Raw genomic sequence first — 25,453 nt, 5'->3', positions numbered from 1 at the left:
TACAGAGGGGCATAACACGGTACATCCCGCTCGTATATGCTACATACAGAAGGACATAACACGGTGTTTCTACAACGCTACAGATGGAGAGACACAATGCTTTCTTTCCATAGTGCTATATAAAGCGGACATAAGAATCTTTTTCCGTATTGTTGCATACCGAGAAATAACAGTCACTCTAAGTTTCCCTGAATTCTTCTTTGAGAATAACATAAGCCTTGAGTTTGGATGTTATGAGGAGAGAGCTATGTCCCAGCTTCCCTCAGGTTATTTAGATAAACAGCATCAGGGTTGGTTCCAAGTGTAACTCACCGTAGTTTTGTCAGACAGTAGTTTCTCTATCACTTCAATCAGTTGGTCCTTTTGATCTGAATCCAAACTGCAATAGATGTAAATCATTTCAGGCGAATCCTCACAAGTTCATTTGTTAGACCAAAGGGCACGCTATGTAATCCTGCGGGAAGGATTCCCCTCACCGGGTTGCTACAGACTGAGGTCTACGGCTTCCCTCACTTTACCCGCTGTGCTGGATTTGAGGGTTCACTTTCATTACAGGGCCATTAGCTCTCATTTCCCTCACCTGGATCTAAAGGCAGGTGTTAGAGAAGGGCACACAGGACGTCTTCCACCATGGAAAGGAAACCCCACTCCTCCAGAGACCCATCCAAGCTCACACTCTTTGCTCAGTTTGAGACTGCTGGACTGGTACAGCTTTATAGAGTGGACACTGGCTTTCTCTACCTGTATAGCTTTGGTATGGCGTGAGCAGCTGTCTTGCGGACATAGGGGGACATATCAGAAGCGGCCTCTTTGATCGCCAACATCATGATGGGTACAATGATGGGCACACGAATGCTGGAGAGGACTCGGAGGGCGCTAGCACGAATCAGCTGGTTAGGATCCTGCAAAGAGAAAATGAGAAAATCACCATACTGCAGACTCATATAGCACATTTCAGTCTAATGGGATCTGCTTATCCTTTGAATCTGGAAACGTGCCCACAACCATCTCTGGGATGGATGGCCATGTACAGTGCAAAAGACTTCTGAAAGTGAAAAGGAACGTTATTATTCACTGGCAGTCAGCTGAACTGATACACAGGGTGGTATAGAGGCCAATTTTCCTAGTGATTGCTACAGGTAAAAAGCATTTTACCTGCATTAACTACCAACTGAGAACTGCCCGCCCGCCACGCAGATCCAAGTCTGCATGATAATTGTAGCCACACTGAGAGCTGGCATTCATGGGGGGAGTGCTGTAGTAGGGAGAGGATGAGTACCCATGCAGATAGCATTTACACCTGGACTTTACAAGCAAAATTCTAGCCCCACAAAATGCAGGTGCAAGTGACCACACGTACTTTGTACCTGCCAGGATTTTCAAAGAGAAGTTACACATGGACTTTAGCTCTTAGAATTAGTGCAAAGCCCACAGATAAAATATACGTGCAATCTTTGTCACGGTGCAACAGAATGTAATGTAATATCAGTTTACTCAAAGCTTTCTGCAGGCCAAGCCTGCACCCAACACACATTAAATAATATAGGCCTAATGGCAAGCAAATAATAAGTGGAAAAGAGATATTTGCCTGCAATGTCTCAATCAAATATAGACCATGGAAAATAAACGGAAGGGAAGTTCATCTTTATATACTGAAAAGGAGACTTGTATTAACTTGTTAAAAATCTTGTGCACAGGCTTGAAAAAACACTACTGTCCATAACACAGACCATATCAGGACAGTGGTGTTTCTTCAAGATCAGCTGGCAAGTTAATACATTTCTTCTTTTCATTATATAAAAATGAACTTACTTTTGATTTATTTGCCATACTCTATACTAGATTGAGACAACAGGCCTAATAACACACAGGAAAATAACATCAAACACAATATTATTATAAGCCTGACTTTCCCTCTACTCTCACTGGATAGACAGAGCAGACTGCAATACCATCAATATTACACTCCCGCCACACCCAAATATCATCCCCTTCAAAAGCGGCCCCTCCGCACAGCAGGCTTTTTACTATGGAGGAACTGCAATACCATCAGCAGGAAGGGCAGGGCCAGAGCTCAGCTGCACTGCACAGCATCTCTCCCAGGCAAACATCTACGACAGGGAGAAACCAGCGGGCAAAAGCACCCCATGTGCAGCTCCAGCAGCTCCCATTACTGTCTTCATAAAGTAACTCCAAAGCCAACCTTTACCTGGAGAAAAAGAAAAAGGAACCCGCTGCACTGTGGCATTCCAAGGGGCAGCTCTAAGGAATGAGCCCCCGGGGGGGGTGTGATCCACTGGCAGCAGTGCGCCTCCGGAATGGAGCCAGCCGATGTCGCCGGGTGGGCGGGGCCTGATAGAAAGTCCGGTGCTGGAGCAGCAGAGAGGTGTCCGAAGGCTGGCAAGCCCCCCCAAGGAAGGGCCAAAAATCTCCCTCCCAGTGTGGCTGGCGGGACTGCTGGCTGAGGTCACTGGGTGATGGAAAGGCTGGCACTGGGAAGGCAGAGAGGTGCCCAGGAGCTGGCCAAGCCCTAAGAGAGACCCGATCTTTTCCTCCCAGTGCAGCTGGTGGTACGGCGGTGCAGCTGCCGGCTGGTTCAATGCAGATAATTTAAATATTGCCCCTCTTGTGACAAACTATATCAGACAGTGACAGAACGTGAATGAAACCCATCAACTTTAACATTTTATCCAAACAAAACCAGTATTATGGAAAAGCTTATAAGGTAAACATATTTATCACATTTAGAAATCCATGAATGGTTTGTGTTTCATAAAAGAGGTTCTAACTTCTAGCCACATTTCAAGTCAGTAGATTTGAAAGAAATTACACAGGGATATGAGATTTAAAGGGGAGATACTCAGGACTAACATAAGGAAATATTACATAAGAACATAACATAAGACTTGCAGTACTGGGTCAGACCAAAGGTCCAACAGTAGCAAATCCAAGACACAAGTATCTGGCAGGATCCAAAAAAACTCCATAGATTCCATGCTGCTTATCCCAGGGGTAAACAGTGGATTTTCCCAAGTCCACCTTAATAATGGTTTATGGACTTTTCCTCCAGGAACTTGTACAAAGCTTGTATAAACCCAGCCACACTAACATCCTCCAGCAACAAATTCCAGAGTTCAATTATGTGTTGAGTAAAAAAATATTTTCTCCTATTTGTCCTAAATTTGTTACCTAGTAACTTCATTGTTCCCTAGTTTTTGTACTTTTTGAAAGAGTAAACAACTGATTCACGTTTACCCGTTCCACTCCGCTTATTTTATAGACCTCTATCATATTTCTCCCTCAGCCATCTCTTCTCCAAGCTGAAAAGCCCTAACCTCTTCAGCCTTTCCTCATGGGGGACTTGTTCCATCCCCTTTATCATTTTGGTCGCCCTTCTCTGTTCCTGTTCTAATTCCAATGTATCTTTTTTGAGATGCGGTGACCAGAATTGCACACAATACATAAAGTGTGGTCTCACTATGAGGCAATACAGAGAATTTATGTCACCCTATGTTTTATTCTTCATTCCTTTCCTAATAATCCCTTGCATTCTATTTGCTTTCTTGGTTGCCGCTGTGCTCTGAGCAGAAGATTTCAACATATTAGCCATGATGACACCTAGATCTTTTCCCTGGGTGGTGATTCCCAATGTGGAGTGTTCCTTGCATTGTGTAGCTATAATTTGAGTTGTTCTTTCCTATGTGCATTGCCTCGCATTTGTCCCCATTAAATGTTATCTGCCATTTGGATGCCCTGTCTCCCCGTGTTTTCCTGCAATTTCTCACAATCCTCTTGTGATTTAACAACTTTGAGTAATTTTGTGTTACTTCACAAAAAAGAGAGATGGATGCTGGAAATAGTCTCCCAGGGAAAATTGCTGGAGGCCAAAACAGTAACAGAATTCCAGAAAGCCTGGGGTAAGCAGAGAGGATCCTTAGCTGTGAAGAAGTGAAGGGAAAGCCAGAGATCAAATGAAATCTATGGTTTCGCCACAGGAAGTAAACTGAGCAAACCGGATGGGCCTTACAGTCATCTGCCGCCATATTCTCTGACAATGCCTTTAGCTCTGGGTCATGGATTTGCATCTGGCTCAGATGAGTAGTGACCGAGTGTAGATATTATCTGATAGCCTGACAATTCAGTGGCCCATGTGAAATAAGTTGGTGGCCTCAGTTCAGCTTCTAGTGGACACTTGCCTACATCCCTTAAACCCATGCTTGCAAGTGGCATTAGCTGACATGCTACAACAGTTCACAGGGCAGCACAGAAGTGAAAGCATGAATGACGGGACATGGAACAAGCTCCCCTCTGGTCTAAGAGGTGGTTGCTGTAAAGAAAAGATGAAGCTTGTTGATGGAGAGGTGTGTGAAAACCTGCACTGTTGCTCCTCATGCCTTACTTCTTCGATGGCCTGAGAGAGACCTTCAGTTACCAGTGCTACCAACCTGGCCACCCAGTACAAGGAATAAACCAAGTAAGTGAAGATTTGCAAGAATTTGTAACATCTGACCTTTAAGCCTCGCTGGAAGGTGGAGATAGAGAGGAGAGCCAGGTCCTGCTGCTCCTCTGCGTATCGGACCAGGTAGACATATACCAATTTTTTCACCTGTTAGAGACATAACACAAAGCAATAAGTGAGGATCAGAGTAACCTGCACTGGATTTTTTTCATGGTTCCCAGTGCATTCATCAGCCACCTTGTCTGTATTTGGGTAACACAGCTAAGGGCCCTGGTTAAAGCAAACTATTTTATTGTGTTCAACTCTCTTCATACAAAATTTAATGCACAAATTGCAGATAACCAAAATGGTATGTGGCCTGTTTCAGAAGACCTATGAGGAGAGGCTGAAGAATCTAAATATATATACCTTGGAGGAGAGGATACATAAACATCATACATTTTCTTATGGAAAGAATACTGTACAACTAAGGTCATGATATGAAACCCCAGGGGGATGACTCAGAATCAACATCAGGAAATATTTCTTCATGGAGAAGATGGTGGATGCCCAGAATGCCCTCCCAAAAGAAGTGGTGAGGACAAGAAGAGTGGGTGAATTTAAAAGGTACTTGTATCTTGGATTGGCCACTGTTGGAAACAGGATGCTGGACGTGATGGACACTCAGTCTGACCCAATATGGCAACTTCTTATATTCTTAGGACATGGGATAAACATTGCAGATCTCTAAAAGCTAGAGGATGGAAAGGAAGAAATGGGGTAACCCATGTTAACTTTAGGGGTAACATTTCTGCATGGGGAGTAACCTGCACAGCACAGTAGCTATTACTCTTAACAGAATGCATGGGGGTAACCTGCACGGAGCAGTAGTTACTACTGTTAATGGAACATATGTGGGTGACCTACATAGCGCAGCAGTTACTACCATTAACAGAATGCATGGGGGTAACCTGCACGGAGCAGTAGTTACTACTGTTAATGGAACATATGTGGATGACCTACATAGCGCAGCAGTTACTACCATTAACAGAATGCATGGGGGAAACCTGCACGGAGCAGTAGTTACTACTGTTAATGGAACATATGTGGGTGACCTACATAGCGCAGCAGTTACTACCATTAACAGAATGCATGGGGGTAACCTGCACGGAGCAGTAGTTACTACTGTTAATGGAACATATGTGGGTGACCTACATAGCGCAGCAGTTACTACCATTAACAGAATGCATGGGGGTAACCTGCACGGAGCAGTAGTTACTACTGTTAATGGAACATATGTGGGTGACCTACATAGCGCAGCAGTTACTACCATTAACAGAATGCATGAGGGCAACCTGCACGATGCAGCACTTACTACTATGATCCACTTGCTGGGCAGACTGGATGAACCAGTTGGTCTTTCTGTGCCGTCATTGCTGTTTTACGATGTTACTATATACATACATATATATATATATATATCCTGGCATCACACCCCTTTATGGACTATATTTTCAAAAGGTTGCATGCAAGCTAAACATCTAAACTCTGCATGTAGGAGATTATCACGCACGCATAATTTATCAATGAGCGGAGGAATGGGGAAAAAGTAAGTTCAAAGTACCTGGCGCTTTTGTGCCAGCATTACTCACATAAGTGAATTTACACAGAAAAACTATGTGAATGGTTTCTCTTTGAAAATTGCTTACAAAGCCCCTGGATACTAGGCACATGCTATGGAAAATCACCCCATAGGATCTGCAGGAGAGGTTCCCTTTCAAAGTTTGGGTTCTGATGGCACCACAAAGCATGACTTCAGACTCAAAGAGCCTGATATCCAAAGCGGGTTCAATACCTGATGTAAGGCACCTTATTTATGTGCCTCCATTTAGCCATTTAAGTCAGCATGACCTTTAGCCACACTGATGGTGGCCAATTTTCAGACATCCAGTTAACGCAAGTAAACTGATTTTTACCTGTGGAAATCGCTTTGAAAATTGTCCTCATGAGTAAGCATTCCCCAGTGAAGGAGAGTGCTATTGTCAATGCTCAGGCCATTTGTCTGTCTATCTGTCCGTATGCATGCCGTCTTCAGGTATGGACTGGGCTGAGATTTGGTAAAAGACTGTGGTTCGGAGGTGCCAACACTCCTACCAAATTTCAGTCACATCCGTCCAGTGGGAGGACCTCTGATATGTCAGGAGAGTGGGTGCATTTTGTCATTTCCAGAAGAAGTAGTGAAGACAAGAACAGTAATAAAATTCAAAAAGATGTGGGATAAACAGAGGATCCCAAATGGCTAGAGGATGTAAATGGAGAAACGAGGTAACATATTATAACTTTTGGAGTAACATTTATACATGGGGGCAACCTGCATGGAGCAGCAGTTACAATCCTAAACAGAAAGCATGGGGGTAAACCACATGGAGAGGCAATTATTTATTTATTTATTTATTTATTTATTTATTTATTTAGTGATTTTTTTATATACCGCGGCACGTTAAAAACATCACCTCGGTTTACAATAAACTATAATTCAGCAACAGGCTTTACAGAGAAATTGAAATAACAATTACATTCCTAAATATCTTGCTGGGAAAATTGAATAGACCATTTTGGTCTTTATACATTGTCATTTACTATCTTTTGGAGGAGCAGGGAAACTGGAGCATGAAAGAGAAGATTTATTTATTTAGATATTTATATTCCGCTTTTCGCACTTTTTTTAAGCACTTTATAGCAGATTACATTCAGGTACTGTAAGTATTTCCCTATCCCCAGAGGGCTTACAATCTAAGGGCTGGATTCATCATTCTTTGCAGAATGATGAATCCCATGAAAAAGGGGAAGGGGGGCAGGCCTGCGAAAGGCCGCAGCCGTTCGCACCGCGGCGGTGTGGCCGGCTGTAGCCTTTCACACAAATAGCGCCACCGTAAAAGATGGTGCTATTCACTGCGCTACCACCGGCAATAATGTTCCTCACATTATTGCCAGCAGCGGAGCCACAGCCGACTCCTCCCCTCCAGCTAATTTGCATTATATCGCATGCGACAAGGCCCTTTTCCCACATGATAAGGCCCTTACACACACAATAACGCTTTGAAAAATAACCCCCTAAGTTTGTACCTGAGGCAATGGCCTCAGGTACAAACTTTGGGGGTTATTTTTCCTTGCCCAAAGTTACAAGGAGTGACAGTGGGTTTTGAACCCTGGTCTCCTGGTTTATAAACCCACTGCTCTCACCACAAGATGATGAAAAGCACCTTGCATGTGTTATGCTACAAGGCAAGCATAAACTTGTGCCACTTGTTTTTTCTTGTATATTTTTAACTTATTTCCCAAAGCACAGAGGCAATGGTTCACTGAATTTCACACTGTAAGTGGCCTACTTAGAAATAAAATGTCACCAACTCCTAATACAGAAAATGTAGTAGTTTGTGGGATGAGGAGGTGGGCATGGAAATAGCAAAGATGGAACAGAAATTGGAAAGGCAACTGATCTTCAGCCCAGCTTGGGAGAAGTCCAAGCAAACTGAAACCACTGTATAGATTTAGCAAATGCAGCTCTCGCTTGTAGGCTAAAAAAAACCCATACAGTATGTGTGTACGTCTCTCAGAATAGCCTTGAGAGAAGCTCTATATGCACTCTAGTCAGATGGGACTCACCTCTATGTTTTTGCAGGCAACATTTTTGACGACAGCTGGGAAAAGGTCTGACGCATTCTTTCCTCGGGCTATCATCTAGGAACCAAGAAAAAAGAGCAAGGCCATTCAAAATCAAGTACATCAGCCATCCAGGAACAGATCCGATGTCAAGATTAAACTTTCCAGCCAGCTGACGCTCACCGCAACGATCCTCTTCATGGCCTCCAGCTTCAGGGAGTCCTTGTTACTGTCCAGCATCTCCTTCAAGTCATCGTGCCTGGAAACCAGAGAGACCCCTCAATACAGGTCGCAGGATGACATGTGGGAAGAGGACCCATTGCCCTTATGCATGGGGAGCAGTTTTAGATCTAGGTATTAATGAATCCTGCTCACTCTTATAATGTGCAGCTAGCCTGATCCCACACACACAAAAAAAAAAAAGAGGACATACCATTAGTTGTGCTTACCAGTGAATTTAATGTTAGAATAAGAATTGCCTGGCAGAACAGCAGTGTGGCAACTGAGGTGTGCTATCTATCCGCTTAAGTGTGCTGAAGTGTGCTGGGGCACTGCCTATAGCACAGGTAGGCAGCATTCCATGGGTACTGTAATACCTGAAGCACTTCAGCACAGCAGAGCACCACTCCTGGGACACTATTATCACAGGAGTGCAGCATTTATGGAGCTATGGGGCGCTTTGAAATTTTATTTTATTTTTTTGTATTTCTCAATTGCCTTTACAATTTTAGATTAAGGCAACTTAGAACATTTTTCAGGTACGATAAGTCCCTGGCCCAAAGAGCTTGCAATCTTAGACGGTAACTTTGATGCCGGCATGCAGGCACGCATGTACGCGCGTATGACGGCTCGCGCTAAAGATCGTGGCCATTTTATAACATACGCGCATATATACACCCACGGTATAAAATAGGCTTACATGTGAGCACAATTTTATACAGACGCGCACAAATACCGGCTCTGATGCATACATGGGAGGAATTTAGTGGTGACTTAATTATCAGATTCCCCAGTTCGTTCCCAGTTCGCCCAATTAAAGGATAGGACTTCCTAACCCCCCGAGGTAAGGAGCTTCCCTTTTACCCTGTTACCTCCAGCCTGACTAGCCTAGTTTTTTAGCCATGCATAGCAGAAGTAAAGCCACGTGCTAGGGGGACATTGGGGCGCATGAGTATTTACATAAATCCAGACCATGCCCCACCCCTTTTTTGGGGAAAAACATTCTCTGCGTGTTATCGGGAGATCCGCTCACATGCAGGGCCCCGGTCTTGACTTCTGCGCGTATTTCCCGGCTTTCGCGCGCGGCGAACTTTAAAAATTCACCCGTGAGCGGACACCTGACACCACGGGACACGAAGTGATGTGCCCAATGTCACGAGAAGCGTCAGCGAGAGAAGCGGGGATCTGAACCCTGGCTTTCCTTGCTCACAGCCCGCTGCTCTGACCACTAGGCCGGGCCCTCTCTCCCTGCCCTTCCCGCTGAATGCACTTTCAGTGGGATTTAAGGTCCGACCCCCATATCTGTTCAGGTACCCCGGGCAGGAGCTGATTAAAAGAGCACTAAACCCCCAAATATATCGTACAAAGGTGCAGAGTAAAACTCCCACCAATGAATTCGAAATGAAAGATTGAAATGTCCTTCTCTGCCGCCATCAATCTCTGGACCGGGCTGATGCCCTTTGGGGCTTGGGTTGCCACGGAGGCAGCATTTACTGCGCCGGGAGGGGGCAGGGGGGAGAGAGAGGCCCAGTCATCGCACCATGATACGTATGGATGGGACTGGAGCCACAGTGGAGGACTGCTGCTGTGACGGCGAGGGTGTAGTAAAAATAGCAGTGAAACAAAAAAAAAAAATCCATCTCCAGTGCCCGCAAAGGGGAGGGGGGAGGGGGAAGGGGCAGGGAAGGAACTGAGCAAAATTACCTGCCACTATTATATCTTTAGTGCATGGGCAAAACAAAAAAATAATGTTAATCCCTGAGCTGCATGGACCCACTTACTGGTTATTTAACGCAAAAAAAGGCGATGGGGAAAACAAACTAGGAAGCTTGGAAAACAGGATGAGGAAGAGGATAGGGAGCCACCCGAGGATGGAAAATAATCCAACACTATGCTGTGAAATATTTATCTCCTGACAGGAATTAAGTTACACCAGCGTGATAAAGGAGCCCGTGGCCAAGCCGGTTGTTATGGAAACCTCAATGCTAGAATTCCAGCGTTCTCTATCACATAAGAACATGTTAATTCAATTCAGTGTTAAAGCATGGTCCTTCCAATGGAAAGAGAGAGCAAGAGAGGCAGGCAGACAGACAGACAGACACACATCCCTACAGACAGATCTACAGAGGGGGAGGAAGGTGTGAAATTATTCATAGTTTATCTCGCAGCGTTATCTTTCACTTACACAAAACTAGAAACAATTCATGACTGGTATTATGAGATGGTAAACTGCTGTGTTAGTTTTACATTAAAATAGGAATATTGCAGAAATCAGTGGCAACATAGTTCTAAACTAAACAGCAACAAACTCTGAGTAGTGGGCGACCTGGAGAGTTAATGTGCAAGCCTTGACGCTGGCCTAAGAGTTATTAGTGCTCTAACACAGCTTCCATACCCAGTCTTCTTCAAGCCCAAGCTCTGCCATTCACTAAGTTGTATCCTCTAGCATAGTTTTATGAAGTAGGATGCAGGAGAAACATTGAAGAATGAGCACCCACATCACAGTCCAGGAAACACTTCTCAGCTTCTCAGTAGTTGGGTCATATTAATGGACTGGAAACAGCAAAATCCTCTACTGTTCCCCGTGAACTGCAGAAATGTATGAGCCGTATTCTACATACAATCACAGTTGACTTGTGTGTGCTAAACACAGCAAAGCACATCAAATGCCTAGAACTAGGGGACATGAAATGAAACTCCAGGGATGACGACTCAGAACCAACGTCAGAAAATATTTCTTCATGGAGAGGGTGGTGGATGCCTGGAATGCCCTTCCGGAAGAAGGAGATGAAGACAACAACAGTGAAAGATTTCAAAGGGGCATGGGATAAACACTGTGGATCCCTAAAGACTAGAGGTTGGAAATGAAGAAAACACATGGGGGTAAATTGCTTGTGTGGCGGTTACTACTCTTAACCAATAAGCCTTTATTCTGTTGATGCAACTCATTATTGCTTTCTGCTTTAATGGCAAGGGAAAAAGAGGAAAAGGGGAATTCGTTTCTGACAACAACCTTGGTCTGGGAAAACAAATAAGCATGGGGGTAACTTGCTGATGCTTCTGTTACTACACTTAATCAATAAGCCTTAAACTTGTGATGTAACTCCAACACTGCTCTCTGCTTCAACGATAAGAGATAAGAGATAATGGGGAACTGGACTCAGACAGTAACCAACAAGGGCCCTGACCAACGGTTTGGGAAACTAAGTATGGGGGTAACTTGTATGCCACGGCAGATGCCACCCCCTGATGCTACCATTATAGGGGAGTCCTATATGGCACAGCCAAGGCTACCATAAGCTTACTAGGCAGGCTGGATGGACCGTTTGGTCCTTTTCTGCCGTCATTTCTATGTTTCTATGTGTCAGTTTAGGGTCAAAGATCACACTTTTGTCTTCACATCTGGACATGGTAAACATTTTTTTTTAAGAACAGTTGGCTTATTTTTAGTTAAGTTAAAACTTAGATTTGTTTTAGGGTGTTGGCTCCTCTTCAACCTAAAGCATGGTCCACCTTGATGAGTCTCTACGTGATCTAAGCAGGGGCAGAAAACACACCATTTTGAATGGCACAAAGTTGGCCGATTCTTTTTGTACTTCATTTTTTCCAAAGAGAAAAATTAAATAAGAGAACGATACCAGAAATTCTTTTTACATTTGTAACATTCCCCTCCCCCTTCACAAGGGGGCCACACTTCAGAAACTGCAGCACACTTCAGTTTGCTGCAGCGTCTGGAAAGTAGATTCTTCTAACCTGTAAGGCCTGAGGGGATGCCATTCAATCTATAAAAAAAAATAAATAAATTACAGTTCACACACTCAATGGTTAAATTTTCTGAAAAACAAACAAACACATCAGTCCAGCAAAACAACCAAAGATAGACAAAGAACTGTGACAAAGGTGCATAGTCTCTTTTGCAGGACTCAAGGGATATTTCCTAGTTCTCTCAAAAGATATTTTCTCTTTTTGAACCCGTTGGAATCAGGGTAATTCATAGACTGGTAGCACTACCTGGGTGGAGACCGAGTCTCCCAGATGCCTTCCTTTGGGATTGGAGACCCTGAGTCTGGATGCAGATGGCTCCCTCGTAGAAAGCACTCCAACCTTAATATGGAAAAGAGAGGAAGACTACCCTCCCCCCTACTCAGAAGCATGATGAAGCGCAATCCTTTGGCTGCCTTTCTGGCTCTCTAGAAGATGCGTCCTCCAACACCAGGAGCTAAAACCCCACCCCCTCTAGTGACTTGCTGAGTCACCAATACAGACTCCAGCACTGAGCCTCCCTTTTGGGGGCTGGACCCTCGCTATCACTCAAAATAGCCACTAGGCTCCTAGAGCCTCCCACTGCTGGAATGTTCCTAGCTTTCTCAATGGGATAGATAGCCAACCCTACACATGAAATCCCCAAGTAGCACTGCCCCTTGAACCAGGCTGATCCGGACTCAGAGCCTTGGTAACTCAGGCGCTTGGTACTCTAAAACCTCATCCCCCCCCCCTGCATTTTGGGACGTGCAGTTCTCTTAGGTGAACTGGCAGGTAATGTGGCCAAATCCGAGGTTCATTAAGACCAAAGACTGCAAGGAGTTGATGGTGTCCTTGTAATTTCCAGGACACAAGACAAGGGACTTGCAGATCCTATTTTTGCTACGCACAAAGCAATGTATGGGATTGCAAATAGTAATCCACCGAGAGCATGGAGGTCGACAAGGGGGTGGGACTCCATGCATCTTTGAAGGCCTGGAGTTAGTTTGTGGCTCCGGTTTAAGGTGGGGAATGCACCTGGTGCTGAGGTCGCTGCCCGATAACACAGCAAGTCTCACAAGTCCGCAAAGTCTGCCGCTACTCTCGTCCGTAGGCTTTACCTCAATTTCACGCCTTCCCCTTTGAAAATCACCCTGAGGGAAAAGTACCTGCAGACATTTGCTCCTGCTTTTTCTGTGGGTTCTTCTTCCATACAAAGCAATGAGTGCAAATCTGACAAAATGCAACCGCCCTGTTATTTTCTCCTCCCTTGGCCTAAACACGCCCCTGGGAACTGTTCTCCCAAACGCGTGCAGCGGTGATCCCCGCTGGTACCTTTTACCAGGGTAAGGGGCAGGGAGTTTTCCAAGAGCAAGCTGACCAGGGTTATGCATTTACAGGTGATTACTCGCCCGCGGCAGAACTAGGAAAGGTACTGAGAAGGCAACAACCTCGATAAAGGGGATGGAACGGCTGAAGCCTGAAGAAGAGACGGACGAGGGGGAGATAGGACAGAAGTCTGTAAAACCATGAGGGAGGTGGGACAGTTTTTTAACTCTTTCAAATAGTACTAAGACCAGCCCCCAAAACCAGCAGGTAGCGGATTTAAAACAAATCACAGAAAAAAAAATTGTTTTCACTTGGCGCATAACCAAGCTGTGGAATTTGTTGCAGAGGGGATGTGGTCAAGGCATCCGGCACAACTGGATTTGGACAAGATCCTGGAGGAACAGTCCCTAAAGCATTATTAGCCAGCGTTTATCCCTGGGCGTGAGCAACAAGAAACAGATCAACTGTATGGGATCTGCTGGGTACTTGTCATTGTCAGAGACAGGATGCTGGGCTCGATGGACCTTGATCTGACCCAGCATGGGGACATTTGATGTTCTTATACCAAATATGCTGAATTTCCATCCTTTTCTTTTAAAGTTATTGTGCTTACAGAGACGGATAGACAGATGGATATCAATCCTTTTACATAATTCTTTCCAACCATTCCATATGTTGGAAAGCATAAAAAAAAGAAACATTAAAAAAAAAAAATTTAAAGAGAAGCAGGCCGGTGGGGTGGCTCAGAGGCTGTGCTGCAGAAGGTCTTCTATCCCCCGGGGAAGCTGTGGAAACAGCATTCACAGCCCATAGGGAAGGGGGAAAAGGAGGAGAGGGAGCTGTAGCCCTTGCTCAACAGTGCCACTTAGTGGTGAGATTTAGGGCCCATGCTTGCAGGGTTCCAGAACGAGCCCTGGGGCATGGCCCCTGACTGCTTGGGGCACAGTTTGGCCCAGCAACAACTGTGACTACAATGATAGACTTAAGTACATTGGTGGGGGTGGGGAAAATATTTAAAAAAATCCCCCATACAGTTGCAAAATGAAGGCGCATGGCACCAGATCCCGGCCCAGATTCTGACGGAGATAGAGGCCCAAAGGAACAGGAGGATCACAAAATCCTGAGAAAAGGGCAAAACAAATCATTAAAAAAAAAAAACCCCCCCAAGCAAGTCTAGAATTGTATGGCAATTTGAAAGAACACGTTTTATGACTTCATGACCTGCCTGTGTGTCACAGTTGCTCCAGGTGTGTGTGTGTGTGTGTGTCTTGCTCTAAGCATATTGTGCGTGTGGGAGTATGAGGGGTGTGTGAGGGGTTTACCCCTGAAGTCTGTTTTTATTTGCAGCACCTCTGAAGCTCCTTTCACATACCCAGTGGGAGCAGGAAAGTTTGGATGGCATGCTCTGATGGGAGGGGGGACTGTAAATCCTCTTTCGGAGCACTCAAATGTCTCAATGTTTGGCTGCTGCTGCTGCTTGGGAAACCCTGCCAACACCAAAGTCCCAACAGAAGATCTGAGATTAGGGGTAGGGAGAGGAGGAGGCAGTAGTGGACGTGGGACTGGCAGGGGGAGAGAAGGAGAAAGGATCCTGTGTGGAACCCTGGCACATGAATCTCCCTCTCACCCAGTGCAATAATCATCCCCCTCCTATCCCTGGCAAAATCATCTCTTCTTCCCCTCTGATGCGATGGGAGCCATGCGTCTCTTACCTGGGGTTGCCTCCCCTCCACTGGCCTCCATGTGAGGCTTGAGTTGTGATGGACCGGTAGGTGCTGCAAGGCTACAGAGCCCTGCGCAGTTCAAATTTTAGAAAGAGGCTGGCGGAGGAGGAGGATGGAGCAGGTAAGAAGCACCGCTCTCAGACTCCATCTGCTGGCAGCAGGGCTGAAGGTGCAAGAGATCATTTGCAGGCCTGTCTGCAGGCAAACGTTGCTGATGCACGGCGGCAGGGGTGTGTGTGGGGGGGGGGGGGGATAGGTGGGGTTCACCGCCCCCCCCCCTCCCCCAAGGTACACCTCTGTTCTGCTCCTGCTGGTTCACAAAGCTGGTACTTCACAGTAACCCGCTCACGCGAGCCACCTCTTAACTCTACAGCAGCAGCTCTCCCTCTTGGCTGGCTCTCCGTAAAGCAGCTCCACTCAGATCCTACATGAGAAAAGGTCAGTTCTGCATGGGGGAGGTTTTCTTTGCTAATCCTGCATTGTGCAGAATTCTCCCGGAGTAAAACATACCTAATGCATACTGACAGGATAAGTGTTGTTTACACTGCAGTTGGAGGCCAGCTGAACAGATCTCCACCATGAGTCGTCTATCAATAGAAGGCCATGTGCCTACACATCATCTGAAAGCAACTGGTTTACTAACTAATTCCATTACAGTTACACCATGGGGAAATTTGCATGCAGAGCATTCTCCTCTAACAGTGAGTCTACCTTTCCTGCCTCACTTGTGAAGGAATGAGGCGACAGCAATGGATGAGGAAACGACACTGGTAGAGTGGCTGAAATAGACCCTTGCTTATGGTCTGCAAATTGATGTTCGCCCAGAGGGGCATGATGCACATATGTCGGCTTTTGTGCGCTGCGTGTAGGAGGATATTATTCTAGAGGACATTCTTTGTTGTCTCCTACTGCCTGCACATGAAAGGGCATAGGGAACATTTAGTGTGCTACATGTGCTACATGGCTACACAGAGGACAAACATTCCATGGCATCGCAGGCTTGTTTTTGGTACAGACAGGTCACGGAGCAGGCCTGTACACCCTGGTGAAGAGAGCTGCACCATCTGCTGCTTGGACCCACTGCATGATTCACAGGACAGGGAACAGCTCGCAGCTAAACGACTGAGCGTAGAACTGGATGAAATATTTGCAGCAAGTCACATCAGCTGTAAACTGCATCAAGCCTCACCCACATAGACATGGTCTATTTGCAAAATTGTGCAGATTAATGGGGTTTGAGCATGATGTGCTGTTTCACACTAAGGTTCATGGGCTGTCAAGAGGAAAGGTGTTGTAAAGATTTTTTTGAATTGAGGCAGCAGCTGCTCACATTTGCAATGGACTTCAAAAAACAGAATTCATTGATTTTTCTCCGCAGTCAACAGAAGATGTGTCTCCATGCATATTTCACCAATGTATATTGGAAATGCAATGAACTGAATGCAAGTATACAAGGAAAGAACACCAACGTTGTTCAACTGAGTAATCGTAGAACAGCAATCTTGGAAAAATTGCTTTCTGGGTGAATAATTTGTTGAAGTAGAATTGATCAATATCCCGTTCCGATGATGATCGAGCATCTCAGCTGCCTGCAGACACACTCCACATCCTTTTTCCATGATTCAGTGTGAGAGAATTCATTTGGGTTGAAAACCTTTTTCAGTTTCAGCCTGAAGAGATTGATTTCCGCTGCTGGTAAACTTAACAGCTCAACGAAATTAAATGTCATCAACTTTTCCATGAAAGACATTCCTGACATTCGCTTTCAGATTTCTGGTTCAGAGTCAAGAATGAATATCCTGAAATTTCAATGTGAGCTGAAAAGTGCTGGTACCATTTGCAAGCACACACTTGGTGGGAAGCAGGATTTAGAGCATTTGTTTGCATCTAAACGTTTGGTATCTATCCACCCTGAATGCCACATCAGAGATTAGATCAGTGGCAGCTAACTCCAGCCAGTCCTCGAGAGCTACAAACAGGCCAGGTTTTCAGAATAGCCACAATGAGTATGCATGAGACAGATTTGCATATAATGGAGGCGGTGCATACAAATCTCTCTCGTGCATATTCATTGTGGATACCCTGCAAACCTGGCCTGTTTGTGACTCTTGAGGACTGGAGTTGGCCACCCCTTGGATTAGATGCACAATATCAACCATTTTGCCAGATTTTGAGAAGCTGTGTTACAACTTGCAAGCCCAGATGTCTCATTAGGCCTGGTGAGTGCATCAGTATCTGGAAGATTCAATGAACTTAATGCAAGGAAAGAGAACACAATAGCATGCATGAAAATTATTCTCTGGAAGAATAGACTGAAGTTGAACAACAGTTCCTTCATCTGAGATTCCGTCTGACAAGGAAATTGACCCGTGTACCATTCAGATGGTGACTGAGAATCTCAGCTGCCTGTTTTCCTCCAGTTTAGATGCAAGCAAGTTCATTGGATTTAAATACCTTTTTACTGCAGACTGAAGGCTTGGATTTATCAACGGCTGAAACTGAAGAGCTCATTGAAATTTCATGCAATCAACTTTTCCAAGCTGCAGGTGGTCTCAGTATCGATCCACCCTGGATGTCACATCAGAGATTAGATATGCAATATCAATCACACTGCCAGAATGTGAGAAGTTGTGTCATAACTTTCAAGCCCATGTCACTCATGGAGAATATATCGGAAAATAATTACTGCAAAAAAATAAAGATTTACATATTTACATGTGACCAAAACTTTAGGAAACCTAAAGAATATTCTGCTTATTATGGTGCTGAGTATTATCTTACTTTGTTCACTATTTGGGGGTCACATGAATTTTCAACTGCTAAAATGGGGTCATATGTCAGGGTTGTGATTGAATTCAAAGCCCTGCACGCTGTAGGCTGTAAACTGGCTGCTGAGCTGAGGATGCTGGCTCACTGAGTCCTCTCATTTTCACCCTCTACACTATGGACCACTAGATGTAATTGTTAGGATTAGTAGGTATGTGGACCCTGGGCCGAGGTGAGAGATGGTACCGCCCACAGGGAGGAGCCCTGTGAGCCTCACCATTGGGAGGCGAGGTCTCAGCAGACGGTAGACACAGCTGGGGAATAGAGTCTTTATTAGAGAATAGAGAGGCACTGCCCATGAAGCGGGGAGTGTAGGAGAAAGTCACAGAGTCTGTGCGGTGGGGTATACCCAAGGGGAATACCTCTGTAGAAGATACGGCAATGGTCCACAGAGCGGAGTACACCGGTGAGACTCCTCACTAGAGATGTCACGGTAGTGGTCTGCAGCATGGGGTACACCGATGAGGCTCCTCTGTAGAGATGTCATGGTAGTGGTCCACAGCGCAGGGTACACCAATGAGGCTCCTCTGTAGAGATATCAATGGATACACCGGTGAGGGTTCCTCACTAGAGATGTCATGGTAGTGGTCCGCAGTGCGGGGTACACTGGTGAGGGTTCCTCACAAGAGATGTCACGGTAGTGGTCCGCAGCATGGGGTACACCGATGAGGCTCCTCTGTAGAAATGTCACGGTAGTGGTCCGCAGTGCGGGGTACACCAATGAAGCTCCTCTGTAGAGATGTCACGGGGTACATCGGTGAGGGTTCCTCACTAGAGATGTCACGGTAGTGGTCCGCAGCGCGGGGTACACAGATGAGCATTCCACACAAGGATGGTACGGTAGTGGTCTGCAGCACGGGGTACACCAATGAGGCTCCTCTGTAGAGATATCACGGGGTACACCGGTGAGGGTTCCTCACTAGAGATGTCACAGTAATGGTCCGCAGCGCGGGGTACACTGGTGAGGGTTCCTCACTAGAGATGTCACGGTAGTGGTCCGCAGCGCGGGGTACACTGGTGAGGGTTCCTCACAAGAGATGTCACGGTAGTGGTCCGCAGCACGGGGTACACCGATGAGGCTCCTCTGTAGAGATGTCATGGAAGTGGTCCGCAGCACAGGGTACACCAATAAAGCTCCTCTGTAGAGATGTCACGGGGTACATCGGTGAGGGCTCCTCACTAGAGATGTCACGGTAGTGGTCCGCAGCACAGGGTACACCGATGAGGCTCCTCTGTAGAGATGTCATGGAAGTGGTCCGCAGCACAGGGTACACCAATGAAGCTCCTCTGTAGAGATGTCACGGGGTACATCGGTGAGGGCTCCTCACTAGAGATGTCACGGTAGTGGTCCACAGCACGGGGTACACCGATGAGGCTCCTCTGTAGAAATGTCACGGTAGTGGTCCGCAGCACAGGGTACACCAATGAAGCTCCTCTGTAGAGATGTCACGGGGTACATCGGTGAGGGCTCCTCACTAGAGATGACACGGTAGTGGTCCGCAGTGCGGGGTACACAGATGAGCATTTCACACAAGGATGGTACGGTAGTAGTCCGTAGAGCAGAGGTACTCACAGTAGAGTAGAGGTTCCAGGGGAAGTCCCGGGAAACGAAGTAAAAGATAGTCCAAGGCAATAGGCCCTCCGAGGAGTGGATAGCCAGAGATGAGGAAGGGTCCCCGAGGAGCGGGTACCCAGAGTGTCTCACACCAAAGGAGCAGGAACTGGAATGGGAGGTCTGTAGCAAGCGAAGCGGATTCAGCAATGAGGGGACTCATTGCCAAGTCGTCGGTAGGCAGGGCCAGCCAGTTTAAATATCCTGGAAGACCGATGTCATCCGGAGGGGATGTGCGTGCGCGCCTCGGGGATTCAGAGGGCAAGATGGCAGTCGGCAGCATCCGCGGCGTCCAGGGAGGCCCGAGGACGGTGGGCAGGCCGGTGATAGCTGGCGGAGGCCGCAAGTCTTCCCCATGGAGTCAAAGCTGCAAAAAAGGAGGTGAGCAACAGAGGTTGCAGCCAACTGCAACCAACGGACGTAACAGTAACACTGCAACATGATTGCACCGGCATTGAGTGTGCCCCACATTAACACTAACATATAAGGCACTCCCAGAAGGCACACAGTTGCTGGTCACAACCTTCTCGGCATCTGCCCTGTGGAAGTGCTATTTGTTTGGCCGCTGATCCTGACCTATTCCAGTGTTCTTGTCTCACCATCCTATGTCAGTGTTCCTGCTTCACTTCTCTCTCTTGGCTCCTGTCCAATCCCTGGGCTCCACCATCACGCCTTGGGCCTAGCCTCTTTAGGTATGCACTTCCATCCGGGGAAGGAGGGTGGGGCCTTTGATAGCTGAACCCCAATAGCCCTGACATCACATCAGAGAAAAGTCTGGGAAGCACTGAGTTAAGATGATGCAAGCTATTCCCTTTTGCCTCAGTAGTTCTTATTATGGGGGAAGTTACCCTGCACATTTCCCCTGGAAGCACTATTCTAGGTGGAGCCTAGTGCTATAAGATGTATGCCTTATAACGTTCTAGTAGGGAGAATGATCATGTCTATGCAATATGATCACTGGGTACTCTTGAAGGCTGTCATTCTGTTTGATAAACCAGTAACCACTCAAGGAATGCTAAGATGGCAGATGTGTCTCCCTGCATCGTGTTGAAGGATCTAAAGCTACAACATGAGGTGAGCCAGGCAGACAAGACTTTGACTAAGTACACCAGACCACAATGGCAGCCCCTTGCATAGCTGCTTTCCAGGCAGATGAAGGATGGAGCCGAAGCTCGCATAGGTAGGTCTAAATGGATATCCAGTCCTGGAAGGAGAAACTGGCTCAGAAGGCTGTGGCCCATGAAAATACTTCCTGAGGTATAGGCTAGATTGCAGTGAAGCAAAGAGATAGGTCCACCATATTCACCTAGTCCTTTCAGAAGAAATCCACCAGAGTTTACTATAAGAAGCTCTAGCGAGCCCCGTCAGAAATGGAAGAACAAAAAATCACCTGGAAATTTCAAGGTTGCCTATGAGACTTTGTTATGAGATGCAGCCATAGTGAAGGAGGGACTTGTTGAGAATGTTTTCCAGTAGACTAATCAAATACAATTGGAGGAATTTTACTGGCTAATCAATGTGTTTGTTCCTCATCCGAATGACAAGACTCTGCACCAGAGACCCCAGGAAGACTGAGCAGTGAAGTAATAACTTCTCTGTTGAGAAGTCATGCTGACTAGAAGACTGATATTTGAGACAGAGCAACGGAATCAAATGTCAGATGAACAGCAGTGAAATCTCAATGAACAGGAATAGCCCTTCCAGTATTCGCTACAGAAGCATATTTTTTAGGATCTGAATTTGAGATTTGATTCCAAACTCAAGCTGAAGGTGAGTTACAATCAAGTACAGTGGGTAGTTCCTGTCCCAGGGCTTATAATCTAAGGAGTTCATTTGTTAAGCTGTAATAGGGCTTTACTGCACAGTAAATGCCTTAATGCAGAGAACTCACAGTACGTCAAATACCGCATGTTAACATCCCTTGATATTAAAATGAGCTGATCTGCATGCAAATGCATGCAGATCAGCCCAGTTCTAGTCAATCCCATGCTAATCAAATAAATTGGCTTGCCTCAAAATTCACGTGTTATTTGCTTGAAAGTTATCGACACCTCATGTGGTTGACTTTCCTCAGAAGCACTGGGACGTTAGCACACATCTCGATACTCCCAGGATATATCCCTAAAGAGCCGAAGTGGCCCGCGCACTGGCTCCCCTGGCCAAGTAAAACCGTTGGGAATCTACCGAGACCTCCTCTCCCACCCACCCCCGCAGCCAAAGTTGTAACAATGCAATTTTAAATGGTTAAAATAATGCGGGCAGCTCCCCGCCCCCATTCCCATACCCCCATCCCCTTTGAGTTTCCAAAAGTAACTCCTGCATGCCCTCTCCCCTCCCCCCAGGGTGCCTTCAGCTGGCCAGCTCCATTCTGAAATGGCAAAGTGGGCCTGGCACCACTGAGGGAGTGCTACTGGACCCGGTGGACCACCAGTCTACCTCGGAGTGAGCGGGGGTGGAAATTTGGTGTGGGTAGGGTGGGGTTAGTGAGATGGAGTGGGGCCAGGCCCACACTATTTTAACTTTTTTTTTACACAGGGCACTCAGACCCTTTAAAAGATGGCAGCCCCGGGCTGTGGGTCCCCCTATCGCACCTCTTTATGGCGATTCCTAAGCCGAGGCACGCTACCGTCCGGGAAAATACCGCAGGTCCCACTAACCTGTGGCACTCGGTACCGCGGATTAATAAATAGGCTCCCTAAGTTTGTATCTGAGGCAACAGAGGGTGACGTGACCTGCCCATGGTCACAAGGAACATCAGAAGGAGAAACAGGATTTGAGTCCTGGCTTCCTCGGTTCTCATCAACCCACTGCTCTTTTAGCCATAATGTAGAGGACAATTTCCAGCCCTGCGGACTTAGCCAGCTAGATCCTTCTGAAACATTTTTCCTCTGAAAGGGTCGTCTATAATCACTAGAGATGTGAATCGGAACTGAAATCCGAACCGATTCTGGTTCCGATTCACATCTCTAATAATCACCTTCCCTAGGCACTGCCATCTCCTGGGAAAGGGCGGGTCAGCTGGGGCGGCGCACATCCCAGGACCTGCTGTACAGACTTGTACATCTTGGGCATTAAACCAATAGCAGTGGCCACTCACTGTGGCCCTTAGCTTCCTTGGGCTCATCCCAAATTAAAATCTGTTCTTAGCCTATAGAGGCCCAAGGGGCCCTGTCTATCAGCTTCCAGTCTACCTCCCATTTAAGGTAGAAGCCTCAGTAAAAACCCTTTCATGGAGGCGGAGAAGGGGCATCTTGTGACCTATCATCACCCATTGTGCTTCTTGACCTGGAACCCATGAGGGGCACTGCGAGCAGCCCCCCCCCCCGCCCCACCACCTCCCAAGTTGCCCTACCGTAGCGCCTGGGTTTGGCTCCCATTGCTGCCGCTCTCCACGGTGGGCTCCGACTCGGGCGAGGGTGACTTGAGCAGCCGCAGCTCGTCGGCCTGCACGGTGCTGTACCACGTCTGCTGGCTCCCGTCCGGCGACAGCACCGGGCTCTTGGCTTCCTCGCTGTTCTGGGACTTCACCAGATTAACCGCGCTCACCGGAAGCTGCAGCAGCTTCTGCATCGGCTTCATGCTGAACTGCCGTTGCCTTACTTTCTCCCACATAAATTCAGTGACCCAAAAAAACAAAACCCCACCACTCAAATGACTCTTGGCTTCAGCCAATACTCAACAGGTAGCCACCGGGACAGCCAAAGGAGCGGAGGCCAGGAAACAGCAGGCGCTTCTCTATCTAAGCTATCCACAATTTTGCATACCGGTCTCCAGGTCTAGGGGATTAATTTTCAGAGCCCCCAACGCTCTCTCTGCACTCCCTTCCCTCGCAGTTTCAGGGGCCGACCTGCTTGATACACCTGCCGCTGCGCTCTGCGAGCTGAGAAACTAGCAAAGAGCATCTTCTAAAACCCAGCACAATGGGAATAGCAAAGCAAGGATGAAGCCCAAGTATCTCTAGCCTTCCAGTACATATAAGTATAACTACATCGAGCTCTACTCACTCACTGTACAGCATTTGCGGTGTGGGCCGGAGGCGCTAAAGGGCTTTTCCCATTTTATGTCTACAGGAAAATTGCTTAGTACATCCAGCCCCTATAGCTCTGTACAATTCTCTCTATATACTTTAGAATAAGAATGCATAGCAAAATATCTGCTTTGCAAACAATAATTGGTTGTATAAATGGATCGTACAGGACAGACAGACTGCACCCCAACTCTCTCCATACAGCAAAGAGCCTGCTCTGTCTCCTTCTCTCGCTACTTGGGACTGCATAGGACAGACAGACTGCTCCTTCTTCGCACACAGCTAACAGCCTGCTCCTTCTTCTCTCCCTCTCGGCTTGAGACTGCACAGGATAGACAGACTGCTCCCTCGCACGCGCGCACAGCCTGCGCCTTCTCTCCTCCTCTGCTTAAGGCTCCACAGGTTCTTCGGCGATGAGCCCTCGCCTCGGCCCTGCCTCCCTTTCCTTGCCTGCCAGAGGGGAGGGGCAGCTCTCTCTCTCTCCCTGAGCCACGTTTGCAGGTCCCTGCTTCCCCTCTCTCACATCGGGCTCTGATGTATGACTCAGCTGACACACACACACACACACACACACACACACACTCGGCTGACAGCCACCTTCCCCCCCTCCCCTCCGCGCCACTCCTCCGCCTCTTCCTTTCCCAGCTTGGCTTGGGGATGCTGCTGAAACCTGATGCTTGAGAGAGAAGAGCAGCCTTCAACTGCACAAAAAACTCCTGCTCTCATGTTCCCGAGAGAATGACTTAACTGGGAGAGGTGTGTACGTGTGTATGTAGATATCTGTGTTACATGTGTCAGCATGCATATGAGTGTGTGTGTGTCTGTCTATCTATGTCTGTGATGATCCCCAAATCACAAAACAGCATGACAAGTAAGGGATGATAAGCTAAGCTTTCTACAAGTTATTGGTGAGATCTCACCTAGAGTTAGGGATGAGTAGCCAGAAAAAAAATGTTTCCTTTTTTGGTTCATTTTCTTTTTTTTTTTTAATTTGGTTTGTTTTCTTAAAATGTGTTTTTGTTTGTTTTTTTACTAGTGTGCACTATTTCAATTTAGTGCGCACTAAAAACGAAAACGAGCGAAAACGAAGGCAGATTGATGCACATCCCTACGCAGAGTATTGTGTCCAATCCTGGAGGCCATACCTCTGAAAGGATATGGACAGTCCAGAGAAAGGCACTAAAAGCTGTATGACGTGAGATAAAAGGACCTAAACATGTATAGCCTAGAAAAGAGGGGAGACGGGAAGATATAATAGAGACATTCTAATACCTCCAAGATAATAATGGAAAAGAAACACATCAAGGCTCCCCCCAAACTGTTCAAGAGAAGGGCCACATATGACATTTCAAATCACTGAGAGGGCCAGGGGGTGGGGAGGAGTTTCTCTTTGGCATTTGCTGAGGAAGGGAGGTGGAGGAGAGGAGGGAAGTCCATGACCTGACATTCTGGAGAAGGCGGCAGGGTTCCCAGGGGTGTGGCAGGCAGTATCAGTAAGAATATTTCTGGAGCTCTTGGAAGTTGGCAACTTTGCCACTCACCCCTGGGAACTCTTCCTCTGGAGGAGTGGGGGTTGGAGAGGCATACGTTGTCAATGGCAAGGTGGGGTATTTGTGGAAAACTCCCTCCCCTATCTCCTACCTCTAACTCCCTTCTCTCACCTCTGCCCTTCTCTTCACTTTCTTCTCTCAGCTCTCACCTCCCTTACTTCCCCCATAACCCATCTCCCACCTCTTGCTCTTCAGCTGGTGAGGCCTGAGACCCCACGAGCCTTGCTGTCTTATTGTCGCCATGTGTCTTCTTCAGCTGCGGGGGTCTGGGAACTCTGCCTACTTTGTTGGTTTCACCCACACCAAGATTGGGGGGGGGGGGGG

The 25,453-nt window shown here is 46.9% G+C and overlaps 1 protein-coding gene across 1 annotated transcript in view; it reads right to left on the bottom strand.

The window, feature by feature from the left end:
• The window catches only part of LOC115075357 (AP-3 complex subunit beta-2-like), a 90,139-nt gene extending 66,051 nt beyond the window's left edge, over positions 1 to 24,088 (bottom strand). Inside the window, exons 1-6 of the mRNA XM_029575667.1 lie at positions 22,905 to 24,088; positions 8,285 to 8,360; positions 8,105 to 8,179; positions 4,511 to 4,606; positions 742 to 902; positions 313 to 379 (exon numbers count right to left, since the gene is read on the bottom strand). Of these exons, the coding sequence (XP_029431527.1) occupies positions 313 to 379; positions 742 to 902; positions 4,511 to 4,606; positions 8,105 to 8,179; positions 8,285 to 8,360; positions 22,905 to 23,164 (735 nt within the window). The 5' untranslated portion in view covers positions 23,165 to 24,088. The remainder of the gene's footprint in view (positions 1 to 312; positions 380 to 741; positions 903 to 4,510; positions 4,607 to 8,104; positions 8,180 to 8,284; positions 8,361 to 22,904) is intronic.
• Between the last annotated feature and the right edge of the window lie 1,365 nt (positions 24,089 to 25,453).

This window comes from Rhinatrema bivittatum, chromosome 13 (genome assembly GCF_901001135.1).
Source record: "Rhinatrema bivittatum chromosome 13, aRhiBiv1.1, whole genome shotgun sequence".
Lineage (NCBI taxonomy): Eukaryota > Metazoa > Chordata > Amphibia > Gymnophiona > Rhinatrematidae > Rhinatrema > Rhinatrema bivittatum.
The sequence above is the reverse complement of the archived record's forward strand: the minus strand, read 5'-3'. Positions and strand labels throughout refer to the sequence as shown.